This window comes from Vitis vinifera, chromosome 2, assembly GCF_030704535.1.
Source record: "Vitis vinifera cultivar Pinot Noir 40024 chromosome 2, ASM3070453v1".
NCBI lineage: Eukaryota > Viridiplantae > Streptophyta > Magnoliopsida > Vitales > Vitaceae > Vitis > Vitis vinifera.
In genome coordinates this window covers 7,167,479-7,189,277 of record NC_081806.1, presented here as the reverse complement: position 1 = coordinate 7,189,277, position 21,799 = coordinate 7,167,479, and the positions used below count along the sequence as shown (strand labels likewise).

Here is a 21,799-nt window from a genome sequence, read left to right as displayed (position 1 = left end):
ATACCCTAAATTAAAGATCCCTCATAGTAATAATTTATCTCTAAATAATTTTATTAGTCCTTGATAACAATATTGGATTTTTATGATGTTTCATTCTTAATTTTTCTTGCTTTTGTAGGTATTATAAATACATAAATATTTTTATTTATTTTTCAATAAAAATATAATAATATTGGACAACTCTTTCAAAGTTTTTATTTTATTAATAATTAATTATTTTATTTTATTTTGTTAATGATGAGAATAAAGAAGAAAATCAAAACTTTCCTTATCTTGAAAAAGTTTCGGCATGATCGCTGGTACGGGGAGTCCGGACTTGATTTGCTTCCCAAATCGTGAAAGTGAAAATGAGATGTAAGTTTCAAAATCAAAGGAATAAATAAATAAAAGCATTGAATTATAATAAAAATAATAATAGTGATGATTGAAAAGGAAAAGAGTCCCACAGAAGCAAGCGCCACTGGAAAGTGGTCAGTTGTCTACCCACGAAACGGCGATTCCACTGCCTTATTCGGCTTGCATGCAATTGGTTTCGCGCCCTTGTTCCATTCTCGGTTTTCAGTCTCACTCCTCTTCCGTTCTCTGTCTACTCCTCTTTCTCTCTCTGAAGTTGTCCGTTGTCTCTCGCTTGTTGCTGTGTTCTTGCAGGCGAGGCGGGTTTTGCTTTATGTTTTTTTGTTCTTTCTTTTTGATTATTTTTATTTTTATTTTTGTGTAAATGGGTGTGTTTATTTATCTTGGTTTGGGTTTTCTTTTATGAGTTTGAATTCGAATTTGTTGGTGATGCGTGTATTGTTTGATGTTGTAGACTGGGAAAGACGGAAACTTTGGCGGAAGAGTATGGATTTCTCTTCGCCGGTAGCGAAAAGGACGCGGCTTCAGGAAGCCCTAGTCTACAGGAGGTTGTATGAGGAGAAGAAGAGGAATGCGGGTGTGTCGAGTAGTGGGAGTCACAATGACGATGGTGTTGAGTTTTTGGGTGAGGCGGGGGTTTTTGATTCTGTACAGAAATTTGTTGCTGAGTCAGATGGGAAGAATAGTGATAGAAAGAATAGTAGTAGGAAGAAGAATGGCGGGGAAAACAGTGACGAGGATGTTACTGATGTAGTTTCCATTTCAGATGACTCAGAGGCCTCTGACTACGAGGAGGAGGAGGATGATGATGATGATGACTATATAGTGGATCCTACCATTGACAGAGACGAAAGAGGAAATCAAGCTTCAAAATTAGGGAAAAAGAAAGTGGAACTTGGAACTTCCAGTCATCCATTTTGTGTTGATGTTGATGAGGGTGAGGGTGATGGTGATGGGGAGGGCGAGGAGGAATGGGAGGAAGAGGAGGAAGAAGAGGAGGAGGAGGAGGGGCGTGATTCCTCATCTGGGCATGCTGAATTCCCAAAAACTATTGGTAGAAAAGATAAAGGGGAGTTAGGGAAACACACCAAGAGAAAGCGAATCCGTGCACTGAAACATTGCGATGCTTTGAAGATTCTTGTGGATTCCATTTGGGCAAAGAATAGCGGGCTTCTGGAAGAACTGGTTTCTCCTAGAGGCAGTGATTCGATCGAAGAGACAGCGCCTGCTTTTACGGAGCTTCCGTTAAAATTCAAGTTTGGAGTGGATGAGTCAATTCCATTGGGGAAGTCCCAACCCGAGATAGGAATGAATCAACTTTGGGCTGAGTTTGATTTTGTTCTTAGATCGGCTGAAATCGGCTCCAAGGAAACTAATGTGGTAGGTTGGCTTTGTAATTTTATTCATACACTTTACTTTTATACATTCATCTCTGTCATTTCATGCAAATGAGTTGGGTTATATGAGTTTGGTATTAGAAACTCCTCATGGATCAGGTGTACATTTCATCTTCCCACTAAAAATTTCAATTCAAAATAGTTACCAGTCAGTTGAACTAAATAATCTGCCTCTTCATTTTTTGCTTCTTGGCTTAAAAAACTTTGCTTGATTAGATATCTGATCCTTTCGCTTCATCTATTCCCTTTGATTTTGAGTCAATCTTGAGTCCCAAGCCTAGAATGGATATTATTGTGGCAAATGGCAATTCCATTAGTTATATTATAATTTTCTTTACTAAGATAGATTGGAACATGCTTTGCCTTTTGAGGTAGGAATTCTTGATTTATAGATTGGATATAATTATGGAAAACAATTTTGTAGTTCATACGAATAAAGCCCGTGAAAGTTAACATAGGCATGCTACCATGTGACAGTGTCATTTTCTAGTTTTATAGCTATCTATTAACTTGATGATATCCATTATTTGACCCCTTCCTTAACAGCCTAAGCTTTAGGGACAACTGGTGGTTTAACATGTTATGAGAGCTTTAAGTTCTAAAGTGTCCAATTGGAGCCTCTCCTTCTGTATTTTCCCCTGTTTGTTTATCCTTGATCTATTGTTTTCCCCTTGACATGAAAGTTGGTCCGTTACATGAGAAACTGTGTTAGATTGATATCTATTATTGATCAATTCCTTAGTATTTCAAGTTTGTAGGAAAAGCTGGTAACTTGACATCTTGTTCAATTTAAGTAGATTTGAGGCAATTGTGGCTTTAGTTTAGGTGATTGTAATTTGGAGTTCAACCCTAGTTGAATCCAATCGCATCTTATATCGAAAGGTTTTCAACCAAAGGTCTGGTTGTTCTGTTTACATAAGTGATTTTTATTTCTTTGTTACAAATTATATGCTTTGCACCCATTAAAACCTTAGTTATGTTGCCCATAAATCATCCAAAGGTTAGAAGCGTGGTTTACAAAATAACGTGTGTGTGTGTGTGTGTATTTGAGTTGAAATAATTACAGAGAATAATTTAAAGCTAATCTTGAGGCCTGAATGAATTGGCAATGGGTTGGGGTGGGGATGAGCAGGTTCAAGGTATGATACTATTTAGCAAAAAAAAAAAAAAAAAAGAAAAAAAAAAAGAAAAAAAAAAAGAAAAACGTGTGAAAAAAAAAAATCATAGAACTTGTAATTAATATGTTTTGTTTTAGAATGAACAATCGAAATTAGTTTAACTTTTTTTTTTTCCAAATCTCAATTGTAACAACTGGAAGCAAGGTCTATTTCTGCTTTGTAGTTCTACAACTGGATGTTTTGTATATATATGCGTCTCATCATTTCAAAATCTGGAGCATATGTGGCAAAAGTAGAATCAACAACTTACCTTTCTTAAATGTGAGAGGTTATCAGTAATCTGTTACAGATTTAGATTTTTGTATGGTTTTTAATTAAAGCATTAAAATTTAACACTAGGAGATATGGTGATATGATGTAAAAATGTATGTAAAATAAAAAATGTAACATATTTGATATGCATGTACTAGGATTGATTCAGATTTGGTTGCGCAATTCTTAACACAACCCTAAGGGCCTAATCCAATCTTATATAGGGTTGGATTTTTTATCCCAAGTGTTCCTCTTTTCTAGTTGCATTGGATTCAAATTTTACAAATTGGAGTTTTTTTTTGAATTTAAGGTTTCTAATTGCAAGTATTAGCGGCCTTCTAAAACATTAAATACAAAAATTTATGCTCAGAATTTGCTTACAGAGACTGAGAGAGAGGTTTGTTTTATTTTTTTATTTGTCGATAACATTACATGCAATTAAGATATTATTTCATTGTCATGCAACTTTTGTAGGACATGTTATTCCTCTCTATTGATAAGTTGTGACTTGTCTTTTTGTTTCTTAGCTACTTACATGTTTCTCTTTGTTTTGCTATTTGTTTTTTCAATTTTCTTTGAAAGAGGTCTAGCTTCACTTGGCCCTTCAAAACTGATTTATTGTTTCCATCTATCCTCTTGAAATTTAAGGTCATTATGGTGTCCTACAGGATGGCGAAGAGGACTTTGGATCTGCAGAGGTTGAAATTGATCAAGCTGTCCTTTGTCATCAAGGGAATCATCAGCTTGTTCTTGATGAACAAATTGGAATGACATGCTGTTTTTGTTCTTTTGTTCAACTGGAGATCAAGTACATCTTACCATCGTTTGTAAGTTGATCAATCTTCTTATTTGTTTATACAATAAGTACTATTTAATAAGCTCTGTGATTTTTCTAATGTCATTAAATTCCATTAGATTTTGGAGGGTTTGATTATGATGCAATAACTGAATTCAAAGCCTAATTATAAGAAATATGAGATGATATAATGCTATTGTTAATCAAGCTGCATAGAAGGTTGAAATTGGAAAGCACTTACCCTGATTTCTTGTCTAGTTTTATCTTGTGTGCATGGGTTACTAGTGGTCAGCCCATAATTGGAGTATGCTGGGTATTTCCAGCCTGTGTGAAAGGGTCCGGTCTTTGTTCTTGTACCCAATTGATCTGTGTACATTCTACTGTTACTTTTACAATATCTTGGACAATTCCAAAGCTGAGGTGAGGTCTTCTTGAATTGAGTATGTTAGTTCTCATAATAAAAAGTATTAGCTGATAAGTCATTCTGTGCCTACTATTCCTGTTTCTTGCATTAAAATTTTAATATCTGTTCAACCTCAAATATATGACTCTGTTTTACTTCTGTTTGTGCATGCTAAAGAGTAGAAATCCTTGGGGCGGATCAGAGAAGGGGAATGCAGGAAAAGAGGACTGTAACTCCATTTTTGATGAGCTTCAGTTCCAGAAACCTGGTTGTGGTTCTCAGTCTGGTTCTGATCATGGCCTTCATCCTGAAGGCACGGTTTGGGACATTATTCCTGGTATTAGAAATAGTATGTACAGACATCAATGTGAAGGTTTTGAATTCATTTGGAAGAATGTGGCTGGAGGCATTTACCTTGATGAGTTGAAAAGATCATCCTTTTCTGATGGTGGTAGTGGCTGCATTATATCGCATGCTCCTGGTACAGGAAAGACCCGTTTAACCATAGTCTTTCTCCAGACATACATGGAGCTTTATCCTGCATGCAGGCCAGTCATCATTGCTCCTCGCACCATGCTCCTTACATGGGAAGAAGAATTCAAGAAATGGAATGTTGATATTCCATTTCATAATCTGAACAAGCTAGAGTACTCTGGAAAGGAAAATATAACTGCTTTGAATTTTCTGAGGAGGATTAGCCATCAGGGACAAAGTGCAAAATCTATTCGTATGGTAAAGTTGTATTCATGGAAAAAGGATCGAAGCATCCTGGGGATCAGCTACACACTATTTGAAAAACTTGCCGGAGAACGAGTTCTTGCTGACCAAGAAAATAAGAAAGTTAAAGTACAGGATTACACTAAAGTGCAGGTAAGAAAAATCCTCCTTGAGCTTCCTGGTCTTTTAGTGCTTGATGAGGGGCACACACCTCGCAATGAACAAAGTCTTATCTGGAAGGCTTTGTCAAAAATTGACACAGAAAGGCGCATCATCCTCTCAGGAACTCCTTTCCAGAATAATTTTAAGGAGCTTTATAATACACTCTGCTTGGTGAGACCAAAGTTTGCTGACAGGATCGCTGTTGAACAGTATGGAGGCTTTCGTGGTAAGCGTGGGAGGAAAAGCAATGCAGCAAGAGGGAAATGGGATTTATTGACCAGTTCCATTGGCAAAATTGCCGATGATAAAGTAGAGGAACTAAGAGCCATGATCGAACCCTTTGTTCATATACACAAAGGCACAATACTTCAAGAAAATCTTCCAGGGTTGAAGGACTCTGTTGTTGTTTTACAACCATCTGATTTGCAGAGGAGGCTCCTTGAAAGCATTCGAGAAAAAAAGAACCCACTTGAACTGGGGTATTTAGTGTCCTTGATATCTGTACATCCCTCGCTGTTGCCCTCTGATGAAAGAAAACTGTTTTTTGACCAGACTAAGTTAGAAAAGATTAAATTGAATCCTGATATTGGTGTGAAAACAAAATTCCTGATGGCATTTATCAGGTTTAGTGAGACCATGAATGAGAAGGTTTTGGTCTTCAGTCAATTTTTAGATCCGTTGACCTATTTAATGGACCAACTTAAATATCATTTCCATTGGATTGTGGGAAAGGAGGTGTTGTACATGGATGGACAGCGTGATGTAAAGCAGCGCCAGTCCTCAATTAATACTTTCAACGATCCAGCCAGTCAAGTAAGGGTATTACTTGCATCAACAAAGGCTTGCTCTGAAGGGATCAGCCTGGTTGGTGCTTCTAGGGTCATTTTGCTTGATGTTGTTTGGAATCCATCAGTGGAAAGACAAGCTATAAGCAGGGCATACAGGCTTGGGCAGAGAAAAGTGGTGTACATATACCATCTGCTTACATCAGGGACAATGGAAGAGGAGAAGTACTGTCGACAGGCTAAGAAAGACCGACTATCTGAGTTGGTGTTTTCTTCTAAGGACAAGACTAGTGCTGGGAACAAAATTTCATCCACAGTTTCAGAAGATAAAATTTTGGAAGAGATGGTCCAGCACAACAAGTTGAAAGATATGTTTGATAAGATAATAAACCAACCAAAAGAATCAAATTTAATTGAAACTTTTGGTTTGGTGGATATCTAGTAAACGTATTAGTAGTGACCAATGGTATCCTCACGGACTGTTTCATTCGTTCAAAAAGTTTGGTGGTCCTTGATCCTGACAGTTTTCTTCATGGAGTAACACAGAATGGTATATTTCCTAACTATTAAGCAGTTCTTTATGATGAAGCATTTTTTTATTTTTATCTCTTCTATATATGGCTGATTATGTAGTCTGAATTTTAGTAAAACAAATTCCACAATTCAGGGCTGTGCCGCGAATTGGGACATGTCACCAATTCTGTTCCTCCTTATGGATGTTTTCTGGCAACAATCAACTCCTTATGACTTGTGATGTTGATGATCATCCTTGATTACTTGTAGATGTATTTGAGATCTGATGATCTAAATGTTTGTGTTTTATGGTTTTCCTATATGGGAGTGATTCTTGTGAATGAACTTTTATCTGTAGTGCTTTTGTTAGTAGTGCTTCCGTTATAGTATTTGGATATAAATTTTAAAAAAAGCATGCTTTGGTAGTGTTTTTGGTAATATATTATATAACAAAAATGTAATTGTTGGAAGAATCACCTACCGAGTGATTATCTAGGAATCACTTTGAGTGATTTTCCTGATTTTTAGAAGGACTTGCAAGCATTAGGAAGTGCTTTTAACCCTATCAAAATCACTCTCAAACGAACTCTTAATGTCTCTCCCAGCTGGAAACTTGGACCATCTTTGTTTCTATTCATTGAATTTAAATATATAGGCAAATGTGTTGCCTATGGTATAGTGGTATAGCAGATGTGCTATAACAGTTATCTTCAGAACTCAAGCTATATATAATTGGTCTTATTATATTTAAGTTTATCAGTAAGCTTTGTGCTCACATGTAATGCTGTTCTGCAGTAGGATGTGGTTCTTTCACAAAGTCAATTATATGGAACATAAAAAGAGAGGAGACTGAGAGAAGGGAGAAGAGGGAAAAAGTGAACTGGTTTAAAACCCTGTCCCATCATGATCTTTAGAGATCAATTAGCTTAGGCAAGGAGACTTCTGGGAGATCACTGGTTGCATTTGGTAAATGGGAATGTGAGTCAAAAATTGTATTTTGTTACTTGGATATGAGTTCACATGGCACCTCTGGTAGATGGGAATGCAAGTCAAAAATGGTGTTCCATTAATAAGAATGAAATCCCTTGTAGTTTGCCTGTTGCTTCAACTCTGCTTCTAGCTTAGTGTAGACTCCTTAGGAATTGAGTAGTTGGTATTAGGAACTTTTGGATATGCCTACTTTCTTTATTACTAAGACACAAACTTACTGGATATACTCATCCTTTACATTTTAAGATATTTGGGGTTGCACATGTCTGTTTAACTAAAACAAAATGGTCATGTGCACCATTTTTAATCTTCTGTATGAATGGGAATAAATCCTTAGGGAATATGATATTCAAGTTGGGAAGGATTTACCAACCCAAATGCACGAACATGCAAAAGGACTGAGATAGCCATTCCCAATCTCCCTTCCTGCAAGCCAGAAGCGTCCATTGCTTAACAAAAGGTTTTGAAATATGGGTGGAGCAGGACTAAGAGCAGCCAGAAGATGGGTGAAATATTAACTGTATTCAAATCCTTCTCTCTTGTACTCTCATTTATTATTTAGAAACCAAAAAAAGCTTAAAGGACTTGTACTGTATAAACTCATAAACCTATGATGGACTGCTCAACATCTCCTCCACTCCCTCCCTGTCTGGCTGGTGGTAAAAAAGGATGTGATCAAGTAATGGGCAGCATGATAAAGATACTGAGGGTTCAAGCCTCTCAAGTTCATTAGTGAGGATTGATTTCCTTGCAGCTAAATTTCTAGGTTGGGTTTTATACATTCTTCATATCTGAAACTGTTCTCTTCATATCATATGATTTTTAGCGTTCAAGCTTTATAATATGAAGTAAGTATGGATTTATTACTCTGACCTGCGTGTATTGCAATTTCTAATTAACTAGGCCATGATCTTAATGGATTCAAAGTTTTTTCTGCAACTTTTAATTCCCTACTTTTTTGTCTGTGCCATGCAGATTTTTTGAGCCATTCCCATTGCCATCTCTGATATTGAAGAAGATTCTTTAGATCCATCGAGGGTATGGTTGTTTTTTGATATCTGGCCAATGCTTCTCCTATATCTGGTAAATATTTTTTTTGTATCCTCATAGAGTTTTGTAAAGCTTTTAGCATATGATGGACATTAGGTAGCTTCAATTTTTTGTTTACATTAGGTTTCTTTTCATTTGATTTTACTGTAAAGCTACAAAGTCCATACCTTTTAGGTCTTCTCTTTTCTAGCTTCTTCCACCTTTTTGAAGGAGAAAGTTTCCAAATTGTCCTGGAAGTAAATATGCTGACCCCAATTATAGTATTGACATTCTTTTGGTTCAGAAATATGATGGCAAAGTAATACAGCAAAAGGTCATTTATATTAAACAGTCCTTATCTGCTTATCAGGACTAGTTTCTAGCTTTTATTTATTCATTTGTCGATTTATTTATTTATTTGCATTTACTTTGTTGCACTCCTCGAGTTGGTGTTGGGCTATGGTTTGCATTGACTATGATCAAGGAGTGTACTCTAGGCCATCTCAATGGATTTAATGCCCTTGGTTATGGAAAAGAAGGGGGTTCAGTTTGTATGAAGAGTCCATTCTGAAGATCATCAATCTCCATTTTGGAAATTTTGTGGCTGCTGTTTGGGACTTTAGAGAAATGGCTCCAGGGCATTTTGCGCCTGCCTACCCTAGCCAGTCCATGTATCACAGGCAGCATGATTCATTTGAACTGTTTTTGAATACTTTGAAAAACATGTAGTTTCAGATATGACATCATCAAACATGGCCACAAGTTTCCCATGATTTCAGCAGGATACACAAGATGTGAAAGTTGAACCCATGTGGGATGCTTTTGGGTCTATTTGGGAATTGCTTTTAAAAATAGAAAACTGTTTCAAAATTTCTTTTTGATACGGTTTTTTAATAACTTGTTCTGAAAACATGATATTTTAAAAAAAATGTATTTTAATTGTTTTGAATTGTTTTCATTTCTATTTTGGAGTTAGTTTAGAAAAATAATTTTATAAATGTACAAAGTTATTGAAAATAAAGTATTATAAATAAAAATTATTTTTAGAAAACATAGAAAATAAATTAAAAATATTTCAGATTTTTAATTAGACTTTTATCTTATGTTTTATTTATTTATTGAGAACTAGTTTCTAAGCCTGCTTAAAAATCTCAACGGATAATATTATCAAATTGGAACCCTTATCCGATTAAAAGGATGAAATGATTTCAAATTTATAAATTTAATCATTCGCATATATTATGCCTAAAAATTAATCAAATTTTGAACGGCAAAAAAAGAAAAAGAAAAATCATTTTTTAATAAAAATATCTCTCATATTTTTCTTATAAAAGTGACATTTTCTTTCAAAATTTGTATGAAAATCAGTCCAAATATAAAAGGGTGTTTATTCAAACATAGAAGGGATTACCTTTACAATAACGGGATTATTTCATAATAAAATAATTTTGTAATTGGATCATCAAATCATCTTAATATTTGCACATTTTATGAGAAATGAAAATAAAAAAATAAAAAATAAAAGCCACATATTGACTTTTCAATTTACATGTATCTTGTATCTAAATGCCATGCCATGTCTAATGTGTAGAAATAATAATAATAATAATAAAAACAATAATTTTAATAAAACCAACGTAGCTTTTATAAATGGGGCAGCCTAGAGGTTTGGGCCCATATGTCCTACCAATTCATGTGGGCCAAATCTCTGAAGCCCACGGCCCATGTGCCTATTTTCTAGGGCTTCAAAAAGGAATGGAAAGAGGGTTAGGGTTTGCACGATTGCATATAGAGTTGCTTCTCAGCCGCTCTTCCTTGGCATCTCCATCACAACTGTAGAGACCCTCCAAGCCCTCCAAAATGGTATGCTCTCTCTCTCCCTCTCTGTGCTATTATTTATGAATAACCTCCGTTTGTTTCCACGGAAAATTGGTCCCAGAAAATTAGACGGGTTTCTATGGGAAAATCACTCCAGTTTGCTTCTCTGGCCGATTCAGTTGCATGCCATATGATTTTTGTACAATCTGAGAGAATTTATTAACTATTCCTTTCCGGGGAAGGAGATCGGGGAGTTTGTCCGGAATTTGTAGCATCCCTCGTTTTTCTATTAGGCTTTATTTCTGTCTATGGATTAAGTTTAAGCTCCTCTTGTTTCCAACCAGAACTACCGAAAATCTTGTAGGAAAGTTTACTTGTTTTTTATTAGGACTCCATTCATCCAAATCCAAAACTAATATCTGCTATGGGGAAATTTACTTCTAGAGGTTGGCATTTGGAATGTGGTTCTTGTCTTAGAGAGGGCCTTCTTTGGGAGTTTCTTCCTTCTAAACAAAGAGAATGTTTGCGAAAATGTAATGTTCTTCCTGATTTTTTTGTGGGAGGGGTCTGGGGTTGTTTTGTGGGGGAGTTGTTTTTCTTGAATCCTATGATAGAAGGTTAATAGATGGCTTTGAGTAAGCTGAACTTGTTTACATTTTTAAAATGTGACTAATATGAAGAAAATTTTCCCGTGTATCTAACAGAGCTTAGATTACTTAGTTTGACTTAGACCCCATTGAATAGAATTCACATGCTGATTTTAACATCAATGCGGCTTTTATGTTGTACCCTTGAGTTGAAGCACCAAACATGAGATTTCTTTTCTGTAGGTTATTTATCCTGTGGTTAAAGCTATGTATGATAGATTTAGGGGTTGCGTACTAGGGCCTTTTATATATCTTATAGAAGGGTATTTTTTTTTTTTTGGATAGGCAAATACAGAAATATATTAGAAAAGGGCACCTTGAGGCTGACCCAAAAGCATACAGGGGGTATACAAGAGGCACCTTAAGGCACAAACAAAAGAAGAGAAGATACAAAACCATCCCTCAACTAGCGCCAAGCCAATAAAAAAAACAGAGTAAAGGATACGGTTGCCCTGTCCTTTTTTTGGGTGCTTTAAGCCATTTCAGACTTAAGTCTTCTATGAAACAACATTGCCCACTGTTACTGAGTAGTATCTCTTCAAGAACATTAAGGATGACAAGGTGATTTATGCATTTTTCTGGTTCTATTATGACCCTCTCACCTCACTTGTTCAATCTATGAATGTAATGGTTTGGGTTCTAAAATGGCTGTCCTAATGAAGGAAAAAGTGGATGATCTGGAGTGGGGTCTTATATCCCTTTGTCTGTCTTAGTGTTGTTTACCACTGCTCTAGAGTAGTGCAGGAAGGTTGAGGAAAAAAACATTTGACTTAGGTTCCTGTGTTGTTTTATTTCTTAAAGTTAATTTTAAAGCAAGAACTTGCACTCACAGAGATCCATTGGGAGAAAGGGGCCTGTCCCCTATGGAAGGATAATTACAAATAATTCTTGTAAATTCATTCTCCCCGCTAGATAAAAGATAAAATTTGATTCAAAACCCTCTCCATTAAGGTTTAATGAGAAATAAATTTAACTATAAGAGTTTGTATATGACTGAAGCTAAGAGAAGACCGAAGGGGGGAAGGAACCAAATGATCAAGAGCAACCAGGTGCAAAAGGGGGAAATCTATATATTTATTTATATTAATGAATTCATGTGTCTGTGCGGAGTCTTTGTTGGACACCTGAAGTCATTTGACTCCAATGTCTTGTATGCTGAGTATGGCATCAGTGCATCATATCTTTGTATCAGATTTAGTCCAAAAATATTTTATGATTGATTTAGTTTTAAAATAATTTCATATTTGCGATTGACTTATGAAGAATGGATGCAGATTTTCCGCATTTGAATTCCCCTATGTTAGTTTGTTCTCATTTTCTCTATTTTTAGGTGGTACTATTATGATAATAGATGAAAATTTTTATATTGATTTGTTTTTTTTTGGGTGCAGACTAAGCGAACAAAGAAGGCTGGTATTGTTGGGAAATATGGTAAGTGCCAAGAAATGTTGTCAAATCAGATATTTCCATCTGCAGGGAATGTATGTTTACCTCAGTCATCATTGCATTTAGATTGTTGTACACTGCAGTGAGAAATATAATTGTTAATTTCAAATTTTTGATTGGATGATGAAGATTCTTACTTTGTTGAGGTTCTTACTTGTCTCATAAGTAGCCAATTCTTCACTTCTTTTTTTTTTAAAAAAAGAAGTTCTAGCAGAATGTTCTCTTTCAACTGTTACCTAAAAGCCACATGCAATAATATGTAAATGTTCGAGTGCTTCACCAGGGGTGATGATAGACTCTTGAGGTTCAGAATGTTATTGTCTTTATAGATGGCATAGGTTCATGAATTAATTAAAAGCATGTGGCATTTCAGTTTGTGTTTGTGTGTGTATATGCATATGTATGGAAAATTTTGAGCTATATGCACAATTCAATATGTTTGTACTCAACACTAGTTGAAGAGTTATGAAGTAATTTTAAAATTTGTGTATATTTTGCACATATTATTAATGTGTGTTTGTGTGTTTATAGTTTATGTTTAACCCCAAGTTCAGATCATCCTTCTCTGAAGAATTCCTGAAGCACCTATTTTGCTTCTGATTTCAGGTACCCGTTATGGAGCTAGTCTGCGTAAGCAGATTAAGAAGATGGAGGTTAGTCAGCATAGCAAATACTTCTGTGAATTTTGTGGAAAGGTGAAGTATATTTAATAATAGTCTTCTTTTCCCTATTTATATCTTGTTTGCATTTTATTTTTAGGGACTTACCTTCAAAGAACCTTTGATTGTTGCAGTATGCAGTGAAGAGGAAAGCTGTAGGGATCTGGGGCTGCAAGGATTGTGGCAAAGTAAAAGCAGGCGGAGCCTATACTTTGAAGTAATTATCCTCATGGTTCTTTTTAAAAATTTCTTTTATAATTCCTCCTAGAACTTGCACTAATTATGTGTTACTTAAACAGCACTGCTAGTGCTGTAACTGTCAGGAGTACCATTCGGAGGCTGAGGGAGCAAACTGAGAGTTGATCTGCCTGTAGGCATATTTTACGATCTTTTATTTGCATCTAGGTCTTAGGTACAAACTACTAAAGCAGATTCTGGGGACAGTTAAACTGTCTTCTTGCTGTTTGTTTTGATTTTTGAAGGGCTACTAAAGGCAAAAGAAACCTATGGAACTTGATTCTAAATTATGAGACAATTATTGGTGATTTTTCTGATTTTGTAAGACAGTTTTGTTTGTCCTTAGAGAATGAACTATGCGATTTCTTTAATCTGCTTGTGGTGTGTAGTTGCTCAATTATGGAAATTATCCAGGTAACTGGAGGGGATGTGACCAATGGCCATCACATTCGATGTGTTTTTTGGGATTTTGGTGGTTGGTTTTGGTTCACTGTTTCTTACCTGGATTTCTTGATAAGTTTTCTTTTTTTGGCCTATCTTCTTAGTTCCCTGTCTTTATTTATCTCACCGGAGTGCAGAGTACACCATAAGATTATAGAGAAAAATGATGCTCAAGTAAATATTGTGTTAAATGTTTATATTAATTTTTATTTTTAATTTTAGTGATAATTTAAAATTTTCTAAGCAATGTTTTCAAAATTAGATTGGTCATTGAATAAGAAAATTTATTGATTTACGGTTGGCGGTATAATTGGTGATGTTATAAATATACGATTTATAAATTATTAAAATTTAAAATAATTATAAAATAATAATTTATATATTATTTAAAAATTAAAATTTTATTTAAAATTTAGAAAACTAGTTTCAAATTAGAAATTTAAATTAATATTATAACTTTAATTTATAATTTATAATTTTGATATTTATTTTTATATAAAAACACTTATTTTAAAATAAAAAATTTATTTAATATTGTATCGTTTTTAATTTTACTATTGAATTATATCTCATATCATCTATGTGAATCCATATAAAAGGATATTTTTTACATTATCAAATTGATCTCCCAATCTCCCACCCTTGCATAGCACCATTGCTGTGAAGACTAATAAGTAAACAAAAAAAAAGAGATCGGTGAGGGGTGGGATGGTTGTAGCGGGTTTTGCACTGAGGGGGCTGGACGGGTGAGCAAGGAGACTATCGGTGGGAGCTGGCGTGGGTGTCGTGGTGTGGACGATAGCTATTTCACCTTCGGTTTAGATAGAGGAGGGGTTAAGGTGTTTTTATATCCTCCAAAATGACAGTCGTTTTGATACTGTAAAAATTAAAAAAAATAAAATTTGAACCGTCTGGTTTGTTGATCGGACTGTCGGTTCAACCTATGTATGGGCCAATTGACCGGACTAGATCAGAATCGTGACCGATTGATCTCGTCCAGTTTTTAAAACCACGCTTTTAAGTTTTTATTTGTTATAATTTTCAAGGGTTAATTTTATTCATCATTTTTAGATTTGAGTAACACACACGTGATCATCATTGATTTGAGATTTTCATCATATACCTAGTGAAACGAAACGGGAGGTAAAATTATCAAATGAGAATGATAAGAAAGTGTTAACAAAATTTTAAATTAATGATCATTAAATATATTTAATCAAAGCCGGTGATGGGTGGGTGAATGCAGGCAACTACAATGCCCATGCATGGAAGAAATGATTGTGGCTTTCTCATGAAGATAATGAAATAGGAAAAATGAGTACTTTGCCACTAGCATGGACCATGGTGCAACACTAATATATTGATATTTTGAAAAGCATCCACATTAGATATTATTTATATAAGAAATTGACATTATTTTTCTTAGAAATATCATGAAGGCATCATACCTTTCAAGAGTGCCGTGTTCTGACTTGAGGGATATTAGTTGAAACTTAAAAGAAAAATATTGCTTCTAGGAATTGGCAACACAACCTCCTCTTAATTTTTTCATTAAGGATGAAACCCACAGGCCATAGCTTTCTTTCAGCACCGTACAAGTTACAAATACGACTCTACTTGGATTGCAGTGCAAAAGGACAACCAAGAAGAAGAAACTTTATATTATATTATTACATTACAGAAGAAAGGAAAGGAATAGGACAAAGTCAACCGCATTAAGGACAAACCATATTACAAAAGAAGGAAACCAAGCGAAACCAGATGGAGACAGGGGCTTTACTCATTTTATCAAACAAGTAGGAAAAACAAGAAGCAACTGAAACCAACCCCCCTGGAGAGAGAGGAAGGGAGGTGTGTAACATCACTTCCTCCCTCCAGATTTTATCATAAAAGCCCATGGCTTGCATACAACACTTGCTGGGTAGTTTCATATGGACACCAGCACTTAAAACTAATTACATTTACAAAAAGGAACCAAAAAGGACGAGGGTTAAAAAAATAAAAATAAACCCCTAGATTTAACTCAGGCAGCTTTTAGTCAGTGCCATCCTTCATCCATACACCTCTTACACAACCTATGTACATATTATTGAAGCCAGAAAATGTGAGGAACCCATCCTGCTCCTCAATCAGCCATTTGCTTCAACTGAGTGCGGTTCCAAGCAGGTACCTCACAACTGCAACATCTCTCTAAAAAGGAAAGCTAAAAAAGTTAAAAACAGTAGAGTATTAAACAGAACATAAAAGTGAAGAAAGAAGCACTTCTATGGCATTTCCCATTTTTCCTTTTGTTCTCTCTCAGCAGGAAAATTAAAATGCTAGTAGTCAGTTCATAGCAGAACATAATGCTCGAACTGTCTGTGTTGTAATCAGACAATTGGTAATGGTGTGTCACTACTGTCACTGTTATGATGCACTCTCTTTTGTACGGCCTTTACAGCTGCAACTCTTGCTGCGTTAGCTGCTTTGTTTGCCAATGCTACGGCTTTGTTCACCCTCTCATCCACTTTTGAGACATCAAATGCTTTCTCAGCAGCACGTCGGGCCTCCTGATAACATAATGAGAAAACTCATTTAGCTGTTCTTTCAATGAATATTATGTTTTTTCGGTCCTGCAACTGAGAAGTAGCTTACTGATTTGGCTTAAAACAAAATAAAGTAATTTTTATGGAAGACACGCATGGTACTCCCAAGGGGTAAATATCAAGAAAAATAATGTTAAGACAAAAGGCTAAAATATGCTTTATGGCTTATGACTTGTGCAGGCAGCTCATTGTACTCACATCACCCTCAAAAACTTGCAAAATTTTTTAAGCAAAAATACCCTGCAAGTCATTTTTTTAACCAAACTTCACAAGCAGCAGGTTCTGAGAATTGTCATCACTACAACCTACAAATGGGATAGCTGCTTGAAGTTCAACATAATCTAAACCAAACAAAATCCATGGTTTTGTTCTTCACAAATTTAATTGGTTTCATGTCTCAGAAGAAGATTCAATCAGCACAAATAGACAAGACTGTGCCCACCCAATGGGTTATATATTGACCAGAAATATCACCCTGTTGTTGTAATTCCATTCAACCAATTGGGACATCACGAAATTTCTGTGTCAGCAATCAAGAAATTAAGATTATCCTACATTATGGGTACTAAAAAGCATTGCAATCAGGTTTGCAGATAGTACTTTTTGTGTATTTTTCATTTTATTTTGATTTTTATTTATAATTTTCAGTTACCTGGACTGCATTCAGAACTTTGGAATGGCTAACAGCAAAAGGAGATGCAGGATGGGTGTTCTGAGTGCTAGGAACATCAAGAACCCCATTTTGCCAGTGACCAGACTGAGCCTCCCCATTTCTGAAAGTATACATACCAAGCCCCTGTCTTCTTCCCTCGTGCCAGGCTCCCTCGTATCGATGTCCATTTGCAAATCGGTATACCCCAAAACCATGCATCTTGTCAGCAAAATATTCTCCAGCATACATGTCGCCATTTCTGCTATATATTACAGAAACTTGGTCAGAGAAAAGAAAACATTAACACCCAAGTCATCATTTCTGCTATATATTACAAAAGCTGGAGAACATATATTACAAAATATTCTTCAGCATAGATGCTGCCATTTCTGCTACAAATTACAGACACTTGGTCAGAGAAAAGAAAACATTAACACCCATGCATTAGTATTTAATAAGACTCGCTGCTAATATCTATCTTCCTATAATAACAATTGCTCAGTGACTCTTTCATAAAAAACTTAAAATAAGCTAATACCAAATTATTGGATACAAAGTCTAGAAAAGCATTTGAGTTTGGAAATATCAAGGCTGTCTTCTTCCTACAAATATCATTTTAGATCATTTGCAAATAATTTGGACATTTACAAATATGTAGCTAGTTTTGAATTGTTTGCAATAAAACCAGATTATGTACACCTAATGGGAAGGCGGATATAATTTGAAACAACTGCAATATGTTGGAGAATTTTTATAAAGATCACAATTGACATGAAAACATGGGGTGGTCCTGTAGTTTTGCAACACCTTTAACTTTGTTACCTTTTTACCTTAAGAGGTTGAATATCTCAGCACGAAATCAACATGTAGCAAAATTGTGCAACCAACAATACAAGGAATTGTGTGGCAATCTTCAGGCAGCATGGTACTTGCAGAAATCAAGGTCAATTTATGGGATTCTAGACACATAGAACAAGCAAGGAAAGGCACTTAACACTTCTTGGAAGACACTTACAAAAGGATGCATATGTGATTTAGAATGTAAAAGATATCTATTTCTTGGATTTGCATCACTGAAAGAAAGGAAAACTGATAAGCAAATGGAAACTGCTTTCCTGGAGCACAGTGAGTTTGAAAAGTGTTCTCTCAATGAAGTTATCTCCCGCACACTATATATTTTTACATGAGTTTTTCTCTTCAGAGTAATTTCCTGGTTGTTGATTAAATAAAGAGGTTTTGCTTCCCAAGAAAGTTCTAAGAAAAAGGTGAACTAGAGGGTTTATTCATAATTTGGAGGATAGAATCCACATAAAAATACAACAGCAGTTATGCCTGAAGTGAACCTATTGACACTCATACTTTTACACTCCCAATTATCCTAAAGACATGCAAGTGTATTCAGACAGCAAATGAATATTCATTACACTGTATGAAATGTATATATAAATAGTTCAAATGACAATTCTACAAGCAAGTGGTGGGTTGCTTGGATAAAACATGTGATGATTAAAAGCAAGCATAGTGGCTCGATGTCACAAAAAGCAGTGGGGAGCCTGGGACTACCATTGATGAACTAACACTAGTGTTCCTGGAGCTTTTACTTGAGATAAGGACCAGTTCTACAAAAGTGATGACTCCTAGAGCTTGGTTAAAAGTTCTAAATTGCGTAGTTTAAGACATTTTATAGTCAAATAGGGGTTGCTTTCTATTTAAGATATACAAGCATCTTCAACCATTTTTCAAACCTACAAGAATCATCATGCTTATGGAGACGTTCAGAAGCTGCCTCCAAGAATATGAAAAAGTCAACATAAAAGATGCCTGTTGACTGTCTATGCAACCACATATATTCACACCATGAAATCAACAATTTGATAGCAATGAACCTTCATATTTAATCAGCTATCACTCAAAACAATACTAACAACAAAACTACATGTTTATCAGATCATCCAAGCATGACTTTTTAAAAATATAAGCTAATACAAATTTAATTATTTCAATTGCACTTCCTAGACAAAATACACAACATGAATTTGTTAAAGTTTACCCTGAAATTCTATGGTGGTTTGGATTGCAATTTCCTTCTGTATTTTACACTGACATTAAGTCATTAGGTTACAAAGATGAAGAATGGATTAGGAAATATCATCCAACATTTGGAGCACTCAAATCTCCATCCATCAAATTCAAGTAGATGATTAAGTACACTGATACAGAGTTATTTGTTCTCTAAAGGGCAGTTTTCAGAATAGTTTCCTTGCGAATTGAAATTATGTCATGAACATAATTGTCTCAACTATCCTTTTCCAGTCATTTCAATGAGATGTCTCTTGCTAAGTTTTGTAACTGAAGCCCAAATCTTGCAATTTCTGCAACTTTGCAGGAACACAAAACCAACAAGAAAAAACCAGAAACTTCAACAAGTCATGTGAAAACATCAGCATACGAAACAAATTACAAAGTATCAAATCATCCAATATTGAATAAGTTAGATTCAGGCATCAGCATAAGACCAAATAGAAACCTCATAAATTCACAAGTACATGGAACCAAACATATATAAACCTGTCAGTAGTATCAAAGAATCCAATTCTGATAATCCATATTCAGGCATCAGCATAAAACCAAATAGAAAACATGGAACTCAATTAGTGCTCAATCAATGAAGATACCCAATAAACAAACATCTAAAATTTACCTGAAATGGTAATGACCAAACCCATGTTTGACACCCCACTTGAACTCCCCCACATACCGGCTCCCATCCTCACAAGTGTGAACTCCGCAGCCATGAGTCTGCCCATTCGACCATTCTCCAGCATAAACATCACCAGTGTAAAACCTATACACTCCAATCCCATGTCTTAAACCCTGCCTATATTGCCCCCGGAATCGACTCCCTTTCGCCCAAGTCTCAACACCATACCCATCATACTTCTCATCAACCCAATCCCCCTCATACCTCCCACTCATATAATAATAATAAACCCCACTTCCTGAACACTTCCCTTTGTGAAATTCACCCTCATACACATCCCCATTGGTATACACTTGCACCCAAGAACCCGAATTTGTCCTCTTCTCCGATTTGGGCTTTGATCCAATAGACCAAAGCACGGGTTGAGAAGGTTTCGACGCAGAAGAAGCCGACGAACAAAGCTTAATTGGGAGCGAGCGCGCAAGAAACACGCGAATTGAGGGCAGCCTAGGCAGCGCGAGATTGAGGGAAATCACTACAGCCGCCGAGAAAGCGAGCGCCGATAAGAAATCGAGCACCAGCGAGCGGCGAGGGCTCCAAGTGAAGAAGTAAAGGGGTGGCAGAGAAAGTAAAATAAAAACCCGCAAGTGGATTCGCAAGGAACCCGCATTGCGAAAATGGTGTAAGAGCTTGAAAGCCAATGCCTTTGCGAATGCGACCAAAGAAGTACAAACAAACAACTGAGAAGCAGATGGGAGCGGCGAATCCAATTGTGTCTGATGCTGGTGGTGATGGCGGTGGTTGTGATTAAGAGAGGACAGCGTTGGGGAATGGGAAAGAGCAGAGGGCATTTGAGTCATTATAGGCCTCTTGTGGGGATGCGAAAGAATGGTTTTGGGCGTGGATGGATGCTCATGAAATTGGGTTTGGTGATGACTTTGATGTTGATGGGTTTGCTTCGACGGGTATTGAGAAGAAGAGATTCGGGCGTGAGCTTGTGGCTGATTTGGGGGGAGATGAGTTTTGCTCTGTTGTATCGAATGGGTCTGAAACTGAATTGGAGGAGGAGGAAATCGTGGTGGGGTTGGGTTGTAATCGGAAGAGACGCCACTGCTTTCTTCTCCGATCCGTGCCTGAGATTTCTTCAGATGCATTTACATACAAACCTTCTTTTCTATCTTTTCACTTTCTCTCACTTTCTCACACTTTTTCTCACTTCCTCTTTCTCTGTTTGGTTCCCTGGAACAGTTGTTATATAGAAAACATATATAAACTTGATATATACGAGTCTGGGTGTTTGGATGAAGCAGTTGCTGGCCGCAGGTGATGATGGTGTGCATAGGTGCCTGGTTTTGTTGCAGAGACAAAGGGGGCAGATGGGGTTGGGAGGATGAGATGATGCCTTCTTATACATTAAGCCTCCCTTCTTCCTTATATTTACTCAAAATGCCACTCCCCACTTTTCAAACAACACTTTCTAATATCACATTTGTGGGGGCAATCCAAGGAAAAATTGAAAATAAATGCTGGAAAGGAAAATGGATGTTCTTCTCCAGGTCTGTTCTTCCACCCATTTCCTTTTCTGTATTTTATTTTTCCTTTTTTATAACATTTGGGCAGATCATAGTTGACCTTTTCTCAATTTTGAATCAATCCAAAATCATTTTGATTAAATTAGAACCGATTAAAACCAATTGAATTATTAAACCAAACATTACCTAATTCAACAATGATTCGCCTATATCTACTTTTTTTTTTTATATATATTTTTTGAAAAAATGATAACTTAAAAGAACTTTTTTCCGCACCAAATAACTACAAATTTTATAATAATAAAATATTTATAATATTAGTTGTCATTATTAAAATAACAAGAATCAAAATAATAATTTTGACTTTCATCAAATCATACAAAAAATTATTTTGATTTAATTTTTTCTAAGTTGATGTATTTGAGATAAGATTACAACTTGGACAGATTAGTGGATAACTCGAGCCTAAAAAATAATCAATTTAAGTTCAATTCAACCCGATCTC

The 21,799-nt window shown here is 35.8% G+C and overlaps 3 protein-coding genes across 4 annotated transcripts; 2 read left to right on the top strand and 1 right to left on the bottom strand.

The window, feature by feature from the left end:
* The first annotated feature begins 439 nt into the window (after positions 1 to 439).
* Positions 440 to 8,925, top strand: LOC100267731 (SNF2 domain-containing protein CLASSY 3). The gene is made up of 4 exons (XM_059734084.1): positions 440 to 1,734; positions 3,850 to 4,008; positions 4,558 to 6,594; positions 8,523 to 8,925. The coding sequence occupies exons 1-3, from the start codon at positions 757 to 759 to the stop codon at positions 6,484 to 6,486; spliced, it is 3,066 nt and encodes a 1,021-aa protein (XP_059590067.1). The 5' UTR covers positions 440 to 756; the 3' UTR covers positions 6,487 to 6,594; positions 8,523 to 8,925.
* A 1,380-nt stretch (positions 8,926 to 10,305) lies between these two features.
* On the top strand, positions 10,306 to 13,754 carry LOC100254103 (large ribosomal subunit protein eL43). Its single transcript, XM_002282938.5, has 5 exons — positions 10,306 to 10,439; positions 12,433 to 12,472; positions 13,094 to 13,182; positions 13,281 to 13,363; positions 13,446 to 13,754. The coding sequence occupies exons 1-5, from the start codon at positions 10,437 to 10,439 to the stop codon at positions 13,507 to 13,509; spliced, it is 279 nt and encodes a 92-aa protein (XP_002282974.1). The 5' UTR covers positions 10,306 to 10,436; the 3' UTR covers positions 13,510 to 13,754.
* Positions 13,755 to 15,460: 1,706 nt separating this feature from the next.
* Positions 15,461 to 21,354, bottom strand: LOC100854975 (uncharacterized). 2 transcript variants are annotated; one of them, XM_003631435.4, is made up of 3 exons: positions 19,763 to 21,354; positions 17,062 to 17,320; positions 15,461 to 16,373 (listed from the first exon to the last, which is right to left on the bottom strand). In XM_003631435.4, exons 1-3 carry the CDS (start codon positions 20,914 to 20,916, stop codon positions 16,194 to 16,196), a joined length of 1,593 nt encoding a protein of 530 aa, XP_003631483.2. In that variant the 5' UTR covers positions 20,917 to 21,354; the 3' UTR covers positions 15,461 to 16,193. The 2 variants fall into 2 exon arrangements, with proteins under 2 accessions (XP_003631483.2, XP_019079708.1); XM_019224163.2 differs by having other exon boundaries at positions 17,062 to 17,323; positions 19,763 to 21,331.
* Between the last annotated feature and the right edge of the window lie 445 nt (positions 21,355 to 21,799).